Source organism: Chiloscyllium plagiosum, chromosome 25, assembly GCF_004010195.1.
Source record: "Chiloscyllium plagiosum isolate BGI_BamShark_2017 chromosome 25, ASM401019v2, whole genome shotgun sequence".
NCBI lineage: Eukaryota > Metazoa > Chordata > Chondrichthyes > Orectolobiformes > Hemiscylliidae > Chiloscyllium > Chiloscyllium plagiosum.
The window spans coordinates 14,349,708-14,363,046 of NC_057734.1; the positions used below are offsets into that span (position 1 = coordinate 14,349,708).

General features: G+C 42.2%; 1 protein-coding gene across 3 annotated transcripts in view; it reads right to left on the reverse strand.

Annotated features, from left to right (window-relative positions):
• Window positions 1-12,895, reverse strand: part of naa25 (N-alpha-acetyltransferase 25, NatB auxiliary subunit) — a 93,345-nt gene extending 80,450 nt beyond the window's left edge. The window contains exon 1 of one of the 3 annotated variants that reach the window (XM_043715557.1): window positions 12,787-12,895. In XM_043715557.1, coding sequence (XP_043571492.1) covers window positions 12,787-12,844 — 58 coding nt within the window. In that variant the 5' untranslated portion in view covers window positions 12,845-12,895. Of the gene's footprint in view, window positions 1-6,056; window positions 6,115-12,786 lie in introns of those variants that run through there. The other 2 variants (XM_043715554.1, XM_043715555.1) reach the window with 2 other exon arrangements.
• Window positions 12,896-13,339: the final 444 nt, after the last annotated feature.

The following is a 13,339-nucleotide window of genomic DNA, read 5'->3' on the forward strand; positions in this document are numbered from 1 at the left end:
ATTATGGTCACTACTTCCCAATGGTTCTTTCACTTCGAGGTCCCTGACCAATTCTGGTTCGTTGCACAATACCAGATCCAGAATTGCCTTCTCCCGGTCGGCTCCAGCACCAGCTGTTCTAAGAATCCATCTCTGAGGCACTCCACAAAGTCTCTTTCTTGAGGTCCAATACCATCCTGATTCTCCCAGTCTACCTGCATGTTGAAATCCCCCATAACAACTGTAGTAACATCTTTGCGACAGGCCAATTTCAGCTCCTGAGTTAACTTACATCCGACATCCAGACTACTATTTGGGGGCCTGTAGATAACTCCCAAGAGGGTCTTTTTACCCTTAGTATTTCTCAGCTCTATCCACACTGACTCTACATCTCCTGATTCTAGGTCCCCCCACGCAAGGGACTGAATATCGGCCCTTACCAACATGGCCACCCCACCCCCTCTGCCCGTCAGTCTGTCCTTACGATAGCACGTGTAGCCTTGAATATTCATTTCCCAGGCCCTGTCCACTTGAAGCCACGTCTCAGTTATCCCCACAATATCGTATCTGCCAATTTCCAAAAGAGCCTCAAGCTCATCTATCTTATTTCTAATGCTTCGTGCATTCATGTATAGTATTTTTAATTTGTTACTGCCCTCACCCTATTTCACTCAACCTTACAGCATGACCCCTTTCTGAGTTTTCTGCCTCATTGATACAGTTGTCTTTCTTGACTTCCCTTGTTCTAACTTTCCCACCAATTTCCTTCTTAAATATCCAGTTTGTCCCCTCCCCCCCGCTACTTAGTTTAAACGTAGCTGTGTTGCAGTAGCAAACCCGTCTGCCAGAATGCTGGTCCCTAACCTATTCAGGTGCAAACCGTCTCTCTTGTAGAATTTATGCTTACCACAAAACATACCCCAGTGATCCAAGAATTCAAATCCTTGCTTCCTGCACCAGTTCCCCAGCCACATGTTCAAGTCCATTATCTCCCTGTTTCTGGCCTCACCAGCCCGAGGAACTGGAAGCAAACCGGAGATAACCACCTTGGACACCCTGCTTTTCAGCCTTCTTCCTCGTTCTCTGAAGTCCCGCTGTAGTATGTTCCTCTTCTTCCCGACATCATTTGTGCCGACATGTACCACCACCTCTGGCACTTCACCTTCGTCCTTGAGGATTTCCTGCACTCTGTCTGTGATGTCTTTAACCCTGGCACCAGGAAGGCAACACACCATCCTTAAGTCCTGTCTGCTGCCACAAAAACCCCGGTCAGTTCCTCTCACTATGGAGTTTCCTAATACCACAGCTCTGTGCGATGTCTGACTCTTCTGCTCTGTCTCCACGCCAACTTTTGATTGACAGACCTGGCCGCCTCGCGGACTGGCAGTGTCATCTGTCTCTACAGTATCCAAAAGATTCAACTTGTTCCTGACAGGTACTTCCCCTGGGGTCTCTTGCACCTGTCTCCTCTCTGCCTTCCTCATCGTCTGCTCTCTTCTGGTACGATTGGTATAATAACCTCGCTGAAGGCCTTATCCAGAAAGATCTCGTTCCCTCGGATGAGCCTCAGGTCCTTGAGTTCTTTCATCAGTGAATTCTTTCTATGAAGCTATTGATAGAACTACAACAAAACATGGATTATTTTTGATCAGAGACATCTGGTATATCCACACAGCAGCTTCCTTCCTTAACTCTTGACTGCAGTCAAACAACTTCATGGCACTACAGTTAGTTCTTCTATAATGCGACGGTTGTGTTGTTGTGCAACCCCACGTTACAGAAAAAAAATGCTTTACCAACAGCGCTTTAGGCTTTGGCAATGTAATTTTGTTACAGCAAACACACATTTTAAAAGTTGGCGCTTTACAAATAGCATCCCTAATTGTCAGTTGTGTTACAGTGAATTCGCATTGAGGAAATGCGCATTATAACAGAACGAGCTGTATTAAGTTAGACAGTGATGTTGGAGCCATGCACAGACCAAATCCACTGATCCAATTTAATAACAACTTGCAATATGCAGCAAAAGGATTCAGTGTTCTATCTGCCATGGCTCCATTATCACCCTAAACTGTGCATCTCCTCGATCTCTTCCTTTAACTCGTTACAGCAGGTCAACTACTCAGTCTCTGAGCACTATCAGCCAGTCTGGCAGTATCTGTAGAAGGAAAGCAGAATTATGCTTCCAGTCCAGTCACCTTTCTTCTGAACTCAAAATTTTCAGTACCTCAAACAACTAAAAAAATCTCAATTACACAGAAAAAAAAAATCACACTTGCTAACTTTTGAACATTTCATTCATAAATTAAGGGAAGCAACTCTTGCCTCCACACAAAGCAAAAACTGGTGATTGTCAAATACTGAAGCAATATATTGATCCACCTAAGAAGCACAGCACACAGCCTTATATTACTAAGAATCAGAAAATCTAATCATAAGCCTCTTCTCTAAATTTGCAGGAAACTAGACCATCTAAAACCTACACTCAATTTTACAGAAGACTTATTTTGAATTTATTCCAGGAATGAATCAATTAGCTTTTTGGCAAGTCATTCAGCTCTTCTCAAATTTGTCTTCCAGTCTGAAGATGTGAAAATTTACAATCTTTATGTTAAGCAACCTGATCTGAACTCATTGCTTTTTGAGCCTGATGGATTAACAAAACAAAATGTGCAATATTAGGGTGCTGGTTGGAGGGAAGGGGTAGGCAAGGGGCAACAACAGCAATGGAGGAGAAGGGATGAAAAAAACATCCTTCCACTTCTGCAAAGAGCTGCAACAATTCCTTGAACATTGAGTTTCCTTTGAGTGTTAGGAGACCAGAGAAATAAGCAACAGCATGTCGACCACTGTCTCATATTTAAATATAACACTGATAAAATTACCTCATCTTTCAGAGATAATACTATATTTTTCCCTTCAGTACAAACTGTCAAAATGCCCTTTGGTGTCAAAATGAATTAATCTGAGCCCATTCTATTGTTTTGACGGCATACTTCCATTAACCTGTAAACAGAAGCACAGTGATTTTAAACAATAACAGTTATATTTTATAAGGCACACTTCTTAATCAGTAAAGACTCCTTTTGGATTGAAGTTCCTTCTTTAATTACCTAAAAGCATTCAAGTTGTGGTTGTGAACAAGTCAGTCAAAGCTCTACAAACCCACTCTAATTGAAAACAGCCATTTGAAAAATCTGTTCAATAAATATAGCCAGATGGTATTTCATATGCAGAAAGAAAACACACACAATCATACAGTAAACTCCCTCTATTGTTTGTGGGGCCTTGCTGTGTGCAGATCAGTTACCGATTTTCACTATATTACAACAGCAATAAGTAAAAATGTACTGTATTACTTGTAAAGCACAAAAGGGCCATGAAAGATGTTATATTATTCTTTCTTCTTTATTACCCATAAGATAAACATGTGTTTCTCTTACACAAAGCACAGAAATTGCTGGCGAAACTCAGCCGGTCTGGCAGTATCTGTAGAAGGAACGAAAAATTATGCTTCCAGTCCAGTGACCTTTCTTCTGAACTCAACATTTTCAGTGAAGAATGTTTGACCTGAAACATTGTCTGGCTAATCATGACCTGCTAAGAGTTCCCAGTATTTTCTGAACTGCTGTTTTGAATTTCACATTACTCAACTCAAAAATAACTGTTTAGAAGTTATTAATTTGGAAACCTTAAAGTTTGATGTCTCTGTTCTACAACCACTGCAGCAGTGTGAAATATCAAGAGTGCACAAGGAAATCTTGATTTCAAAACCACTTGGATCACTGGAAGTGCAACTTGGCTACAAAACTTTTATTTTTCATACATGGAGACTTTCTCAATTTAGGTTATGGCACTTCTGTAATACCGTTTAACTTTTGAATACGTACTGACAAACTGCTGCTACAGAGATATAATTAGATCCACATGTACCAATATATTCATGGATAAAACAGATTTTTTAAAAATAGTGAAAGTCCCGGTTTTATTACCTGTTGGGACAGATTCATATTCCTGTTTAAAGTCATAATTATAGAAAACAGCGTTCATTTTATAATCAGTTATTTGCTCAAGGACATTTCTGCCTGTCCTAGATCTACGAACCGGACCAGCAAAAAGAATGTACTGCATTACTCAAATATGGTGCTGGAAAAGCACAGCTGGTCAGGCAGTATCCGAGGTGCAGGAATTAGGATAAAGGGCTTTTGCCTGAAACATTGGTTCTCCTGCACCTCAGATGCTGCCTGACCTGCTATGCTTTTCCGGCACCACACTCTCGACTCTAATCTCCAGCATCTGCAGTCCTCACTTTCGCCCTGTATTACTCAGCATTTTAAATTCATCATAAATTTGAAAAACTGTTCTAAGCAGTCACATGTTCTAGAAGAAAATACTGAGACTAACAAAGCTTCAGTAGAGGTTCCCCTTTACTAGCTATTCAATTACAATATTAAAAGTGGAACTCAACTAATCTGGACTCCAAATGCACTTGTGAATAAAGCTCAAATTCCCCACGATCATTTATATTTTTTCTTTTCCAGTATTTACCAGATTTACTTTTGAAAACTACTGAATCTGTTCCTGCACTGTATAGTACAACATACAAATGCACTATGAAAATAAGGTTTCCTTAAGTTATCTGATTCTTTGTTTCACTTACCATAAATTTGGGTACACTGAATACTGATCAATTTAAAATGGGAAACAAGCCCTTAAGGTCTATCAAAATCACCTTGATCAAATCTCCCTTTAGCCTTTGCTTCATTATGGGAGAACCTTAATTTCTTCAAAATCTCCATTTCCTCAGTCTTCTCTAAGTTCCCAACATTGTTTCTATAGATAGAAGCACATAATTGGTCGCAATATTCCAGTCTGAATGTTTTATAAAGATTTGGCGGAACTTGATTGTTTTTGTCCTCCTCCATTTATAAAGTCAAGAATTTGATATGCATTTCCCGTGGTCTTCTCAACTTCTCTCTTACCAACTTTAAACATTTGTGTATGATATCCCCAAGACTGCATTCTTGCATTTCCTTTAAAAAGTTTTTAATTTAGATTTTATAGTGTACTATTTACTTTATATTGTGTCTCTTTTAAAGTTAATCACTTCATGTCTCTGCTAAAATTTCAAGTGTTATGATGCCTATTCTACAACGAGAAAATCTTTCTCAAGTACAGCCAGGAGGAGGATGCTCCAGAGATATCTCCTGTATCAACAACGGAGGCGGCGGAAGTGGGTACTGCAGATGCTGGAGATTAGAGTCAAGATTAGAGTAGTGCTGGAAAAGCACGGAAAAGCACAGCAGGTCAGGCAGCATCTGAGGAGCAGGAGAATCAACGTTTCAGGCAAAAGCCCGAAATCTTGACTTAGCAATGAAGGAGCCCAACACATCAACATAAAAGCTAAGACTGAAGATCCTACATTGATCTTTCGTCCAAAGTGTTGAACAGATAATCCATTGCGATCTCCTCCTCAGGTCACCTGTATCACCAATGCCAGTTTTCAGTCAATTTAAATAATTCCAAGTGACATCAAGAAACAGTTCGAGGCACTGGACATTTCAAAGCATATGAACCCCTGACAATATTCTGGCAATAGCACGCAAGACTTGTGGCTCCAGAATCATCTGTACAACCTTAGCCAAGCTGTTGCAGTTCCAACACTAACATTCTACGCATCAATGTGAAAAAGATCCCAAGTATGTCCTGTTCACAAAAAGCAGTACATATCCAACCTGGCAATTGCTGATGAGTTAAGGCTTGATCATCAGGAAAGAAACGGAAGGAGTCATCAACGATGCTATCAAGCAGCACTTGCAAAAGAATAAACAGTTCACTGATGCTCAATTTGGCTTCAGCCAGGGTCACACAGTTCCTTGGTTAACTTTTAATTAAGATTTCCTTAAGTTCATTACAGGTTTGGTTAAAACATGGACAAAAGAAATTAATTCCAGAGGTGAGGTGAAAGTGAGTGCTTGTGACATCAAGGCGACAATAAACCAAGAATCATATCGAGGAATCAAGTAAAATTAGAGTCAAATGAAATTTGGGGACCTCTCCGCTGACCGGAGCCATACCTAACACAAAGGAAGACAGTTGCAGTTGTTGAAGATCAATCATCTCACTTCAAGGTCATCACTGCAGCAGTTCCTTGGTGAATTTCCAAGGTACAACTACCTTCATCAACTCATCAATGACGTTCCTTTCATCACAAGGTTAAAGTGGGAATTTTTGTTGATGATGCCCGAAGGTCAGAATCATTCACAGACTCCTCAGATATTGAAGCAGTCTGTTTCCAAATGCAGCAAGCCTGGACAACATCTAGGCTTGGAGAATAAAGTGTTAAGTAACATTCATAAGTGGCAGGCAACAACTATCTCCAAAAGAAACTATATATCACGCTTGATACTTAATGGCATTGCCTTCGCCGAATCCCTCAATATCAACATCTTAAGAGTCACAAAGTCACAGAGTTACACAGCACGAAGCAGACCCCCTCAGACCAGCTCGTTCGCACTGACAAGCTATCCAAAACTGATCTAGTCCCATTTGCTAGCATTTGGCCCACATTCCTCTAAACCACTCTTAATCATGTACCCATCAGTTGCCTTTTAAATGTTACACTGTGCCTGTTTCCACCACTCCCTCTGGCAGCTCATTCTAGACACACATCACATTCTGCATAAAAAAGTTACCCCTCAGGTCAATTTTAAATCTTTCCCCTCTAGTTTTGGACTCCCCTACTCTGGGAAAATGACCTTGGCTATTCACTCTACCCCATACCTGTCATGGTTTTATAAATCTCTGTGATGTCACCCTTCAGCTTCCAAGACACAAGAGAAAAAATCCCGACTATCCAGCCTCTCCTTCTAGCTCAAACCCTGAAATCCCAGCAATGTCCTTGTAATCTTTTCTGGACCTTCTCAAGTTTAACAACTTTCAGGGAGAACAGAATTGAATGCAGTGTTCTAGAAGTGGCCTCACCAGTGTCTTGTACAGCCACAAAATGATGTCTCAACTCCTAAAATCAATGTTCTGACCAATAAATGCTAGCATGCCAAACATCTTCACTACCTGCTACGCCACTTTCAAAGAACTATGCATCCGCATCCCTAGGTCTCTGTTTGGCAATACTCCCAGGACCATACCATTAACTGTGTCCTTGCATAGTGGCAAGAGTGTACATCTACAAGATGCAGTGCAATAACTTACCAAGAATCTTTCAACAGCACTTTCCAGAACTGCAACTGCTACCATCTACAAAGACAAGGTGCGTGTCAGCACAACAATCTGCAAGTTACCCTCTAAATCACCCCACCTAAGATACTGGAGCAGAATTAGGTCATTCAGCCAACTGAATCTGCTCCACCATTGGATCATGGCAGATACATTCCTAAATTTCATTCTCTTGCCTTTCATCTTACCAATCAAGAACCTATCTCTGTCTTCACTATACTCAATGACTTGGTCTTACAGCCTTCTGCAGCAATCAGTTCCACAGATTCACTATCCTCCAGCTGAAGAAATTTCTCCTCGTCTCAGTTCTCAAGTGTCATTCCTTCACTGAGGTTGTGCCCGCAAGTCCTTGTCTCTACTACTGGAGAAAATATCTTCTTTATATCTACTCTAACCAGGCCTCTCAGTATTTAAGAGATTCCCCCCCTTCATCCTTCTAATCTCCATCGAGTACTGATCCAGAGTTCTCAATGTTTCTCATGTGAGGAGTTCTTCATCCCTGGAATTATTCTTGTAAACCTTCTCTGGACCTGTCCAATGCCAGCACATTGTTCCTTTGGGGCTCAAAACTGCTCATAATATTCCAAATGCAGCCTCAGCAGTACATCTCTCTTGAAATGCCCTCTTGAAATGAATCCTGACATTGCATTTGCCTTCCTAATTGTCAACTGAACCTATATGATAATCTTAAGAGAATCATCAACTAGAACTCCCAAGTCCCTTTATACTTCAGATTTCCAAAGCCTTTCCACATTTATAAAATTGTCTATGCCTCTGTTCTTTCTACCAAAGTGCATAACCTCACATGTTCCCACACTGAATTCCATCGGCCACTTCCTTGCCCACTCTCCTAGCTTGTTCAAGTCCTTCTGTGGACGCCTCCTCAACACCAGCTATTCTGCCATCTAGCTTTGTGTCATCTGCAAACTTAGCAACAATGGTAAAAACAGGGTAAAAACAATGACTGCAGATGCTGAAAACCAGATTCTGGATTAGTGATGCTGGAAAAGCACAGCAGTTCAGGCAGCATCCGAGGAGCAGTAAAATCGACGTTTCGGGCAAAAGCCCTTCATCAGGAATACAGGCAGAGTGCCTGAAGGGTGGAGAGATAAATGGGAGGAGGGTGGGGGTGGGGAGAAAGTAGTATAGAGTACAATAGGTGAGTGGGGGAGGGAATGAAGGTGATAGGTTAGGGAGGTGGGTGGAGTGGATAGGTGGAAACGAAGAGAGGCAGGTAGGACAAGTCATGGGGACAGTGCTGAGTTGGACGTTTGGGACTGGGGTGAGGTGGGGGAAGAGGAAAATGAGGAAACTGTAGAAGTCCACATTGATGCCCTGGGGTTGAAGTGTTCCGAGGCGGAAGATGAGGCGTTCTTCCTCCAGGTGTCAGGTGGTGAGGGAGTGGCAGTGAAGGAGGCCCAAGACCTCCATGTCCTTGGCAGAGTGGGAGGGGGAGTTGAAATGTTTGGCCAAAGGGTGGTGTGGTTGATTGGTGCGGGTGTCCCAGAGATGTTCCCTAAATCGCTCTGCTAGGAGGCGTCCAGTCTCCCCAATGTACAGGAGACCGCATCGAGAGCAACGGATACAATAAATGATATTTGTGGATGTGCAGGTAAAACTTTGATGGATGTGAAAGGCTCCTTTAGGGCCTTGGATGGAGGTGAGGGAGGCGGTGTGGGTGCATGTTTTGTAATTCCTGCAGTAGCAAGGGAAGGTGCCAGGAGGGGAGGGTGGGTTGTAGGGGGGCGTGGACCTGGCCAGGTAGTCACGGAGGGAACGGTCTTTGCGGAAGGCGGAAAGGGGTGGGGAGGGAAATATATTCCTGGTGGTGGGGTCCGTTTGGAGGTGGTGGAAATGTCGGCGGATGATATGGTTTATGGGAACTTCAGTTCCTTCATCCAGATCATTAAAGTACTACATGGATAGCTGTGTTCCAACACTGATCCCTCCAGAGCTGCCATCTTGAAAAAGACCATTTTATACCCTCTCTGCCTTCTACCAGTCAGACAATCCCCGAAATATGCCAGCACCTTACCCCCAACATCATGGGCTTTTGCTTTATTTAGCAGCCTCTTGTGTAGCACTTTCAAATGCCTTCTGAAACTCCAAACAGATCACATTCCCCTGGCTCTCCTTCATCTAAACATCCTTACTTGGAGCTATATCCCCTTTCAATCATTGTCATTAGATCCAAAATTTGGAATTCTTCTCCTAACAGCATCTTAGATGTCCCTATAAACCAAAGATAATAGCAGTTCAAGATGGCAACTTGCAACTACCTTCTTTGATTTCAGCAAGGCATTCGATAAGGTTCCCCACAGTAGGCTACTGTACAAAATGCGGAGGAATGGGATTGTGGGAGATATAACAGTTTGGATCAGTAATTGGCTTGCTGAAAGAAGACAGAGGGTGGTGGTTGATGGGAAATGTTCATCCTAGAGTCCAGTTACCAGTGGTGTACCACAAGGGTCGGTATTGGGTCCACTGCTGTTCGTCATTTTTATAAACGACCTGGATGAGAGCGTAGAAGGGTGGGTTAGTAAATTTGCAGACGACACTAAGGTCAGTGGAGTTGGGGATAGTGACGAAGGATGTTGTAGGTTACAGAGAGACATAGATAAGCTGCAGAGCTGGGTTGAGAGGTGGCAAATGGAGTTTAATGCGGACAAGTGTGAGGTGATTCACTTTGGTTGGAGTAACCGGAATGCAAAGTATTGGGCTAATGGTAAGATTCTTGGTAAGTGTAGATGAGCAGAGAGATCTCGGTGTCCAGGTACACAGATCCTTGAAAGTTGTTGCCACCCAGGTTGACAGGGTTGTTAAGAAGGCATACAGTGTTTTAGCTTTTATTAATAGAGGGACCGAGTTCCAGAACCGTGAGGTTATGCTAAAGTTGTACAAAACTCTAGTGCGGCCGCACTTGGAGTATTGTGTACAGTTCTGGTCACCGCATTATAAGAAGGTTGCGGAAGCTTTGGAAAGGGTGCAGAGGAGATTTACTAGGATGTTGCCTGGTATGGAGGGAAGGTCTTACGAGGAAAGGCTGAGGGACTTGAGGCTGTTTTCGTTAGAGAGAAGATGATTGAGAGGTGACTTAATACAGACATATAAGATAATCAGAGGATTAGATTGGGTGGACAGGGAGAGCCTTTTTCCAAGAATGGTGACGGCAAGCACGAAGGGGCATAGCTTTAAATTGAGGGGTGATAGATATAGGACAGATGTCAGAGGTAGTTTCTTTACTCAGAGAGTAGTAAGGGTATGGAATTCTTTGCCTGGAATGGTTGTAGATTCGCCAACTTTATGTGCATTTAAGTCGTCATTGGACAAGCATATGGACGTACATGGAATAGTATAAGTTAGATGGGCTTCAGATTGGTATGACAGGTCGGCGCAACATTGAGGGCCAAAGGGCAAGTACTGCGCTGTAACGTTCTATGTTCTCCAAGGCAATTCGGGATGGCCATTAAGTGCTGGCCCAACCAGTGATCCTTATATTCTCTGATTCCTTTTTAAAAGTCAGGGGATTTAATTTTTGAAGGATCTTTTAGATAGGTATTCAAAATAATAGGATAACTGTAGTCTACTTTAGAAAAAAGGGCATAAACTTAAGTTGAGGAGTAATTTTTTTTATGGAAGATCTAAGAATTTTTTTCCACTGAGTGTGGTAGAAATATGGAACATGCTGCTGGAAAGGGGAATGGAGGCAGGTATTCTCACAACATTTAAGAAGCATCTGGATGAGCACTTAAAATGCTTCTTCACAGTAGGCTTTGGACCAAGTCGGCCAATTTAAATTTTAAACTTAATGCTGATCACAGTCTGTGCACCTTCTCTGCTGCCGTAACATGGTATTATTTGCTCTGTTCTTTGTATGCACTTTGTATGGGCAATCTATACTGCATACAAAACAAAACTTTTCACTGTACCCAAGTACATGAGACAATAACAAATCGAATCAAGAGTGCAGGTAAACGGGATTAATATAGCTTGATGTCTGTGGTCAGCTGAAGGGCCTGTTTCCATGCTGTATGTTTCCATGACTACATTCTGTCCCAAATTGGAGATCAAACACTACCAAAACCAAAATCTTAAAAAGATTAAAACTCGACAGATAAAAAAAACTATAATCTAAATATCCAAACTACTTTACTATTCAACCTGTTCAGAGATGCTAATACACACCTCTGGAGCAAGTCAACTTGAATTTGAATATCTTGGTCCAGGGACAGGGACACTAATCACAACAGTCCCTCAGTTTCAATATTCATTTTTTAAAAATTAACTTGTTTTTCAAATCAACCTGTTCATAGATGTTATTACAGATGGGTGGAGCAAATGAGACTTGAACCCAGGCTCCCTAGTCCAGTGGTAAGGACACTCCAACTGCACAAGATGATCCTCTACCTAAACACCTTTAGATTAGATTACTTAGTGTGGAAACAGGCCCTTTGGCCCATGACCACATTGACCCTCTGAAAAACCCACCCTGACCCATTCCGCTGCATTTACCCCTTCACCTTACACTACGGGCAATTTACCATGGCCAATTCACCTGACCTGCACATTTTTGAACTGTGGGAGGAAACCGGAGGAAACCCACGCAGACACTGGGAGAATGTGCAAACTCCACACAGTCAGTCACCTGAGATGGGAATTGAACCCGGGTCTCTGGCACTGTGAAGCACTGTGCTAACCACTGTGCCACCTTTACATGCAACTTATCATCAACACCTGTTAGACCTAAGTACATTAGTGAAGCAATGACCAGAACATCTCTAGTATGAATACGCTACTGCAGCACATCTATTTCCTGCCAAAACAACAGAATATTCTTTAGTGATATTTCTGGTTAACAAAATGATTCATTTACAGTAAGGTTTTAAAAAAAATAATTTCAGTCAAGTAACATATAACTTAAAAACAGAACACAGCAAAACATTATTGTCAAATGTTCAACGTTAAAGCAAGCATGAGTGTTGAAATGCCACAATTAAATCAGTTATTTCCAGAAAAGCGCTAAGGTCCAACTACCACATAACTTGTTTCCAAGATGAGAAGCATCCTCAGGCGGCAAAGTTGCCGCTCCCAACCAAACTCCATGCAGTCTAGCAGTTTAGGTTAAAAAGATGACCCACCCAGATTTCCAACCAAAAGTTTGTCTCCACCAACACAACAGTGTTTCAGCTGCTATATCCCAAACGCCTCGCTTCCACCGTAATGAGAAATCAACAGGTTTCAACCGGAGACATGCACATCGCTCGACTTAACTACTGACAACCACAGACCCGCCTAAACAAACTTCTAAAAAACAAAGCTTTCTACGAGTTTAAAAAAAAATAAAACTTCAAAATCAAATGGACGCTGGACTATCAGTAACAAGCGTTCGATACCAGACTGGGCTCCTAAGTGCTGTGTAACTCGAGCTCGAGGATACATTTGCGGCCTACCAAGAGGCGGATTCGCGGTGTTAAATTAACAAAGCAACGTGTCTTTGAACAGCTTGAATTTTGTTACTGGTGTGTGAACAGATGAATGTTGCAAGCAAAACACGACGAATTAATTCGTTACCATAGATCGGACGCAACCTCCTGTCATTGGGATCTTGCACATGGCTACGTGCCGCCATGATGACTCTAAGCTCCTGCACATGCGCACACCCACCCGCTCCTCCGGCTAATGCGCATGTCTATTGCTGGACATGGTGCCGGCCCAGACACATGCGCAGTGACGTCCAACTTGTCAATGTTCATTTGTCAGCCGGAGGTAAGAAAGTTATATGGGTTTAATTTAGAATAGCTAACCCATCTTTTTCACTTTTAACTTTTCTTCTGTCCTAGCTTGCTATTTTTTTGTTGACCGTTTCATTATCTAAGGTATAGACAGGATAGATCGAGTGAATCCTTAGAAGGGTATAAAGGAAGTAGGAGTATACTTAAGAGGGAAATCAGGAGGGCAAAAAGGGGACATGAGATAACTTTGGCAAATAGAATTAAAGAGAATCCAAAGGGTTTTTACAAATATATTAAGGACAAAAGGGTAACTAGGGAGAGAATAGGGCCCCTCAAAGATCAGCAAGGCGACCTTTGTGTGGAGCCGCAGAAAATGAGGGAGATACTAAATG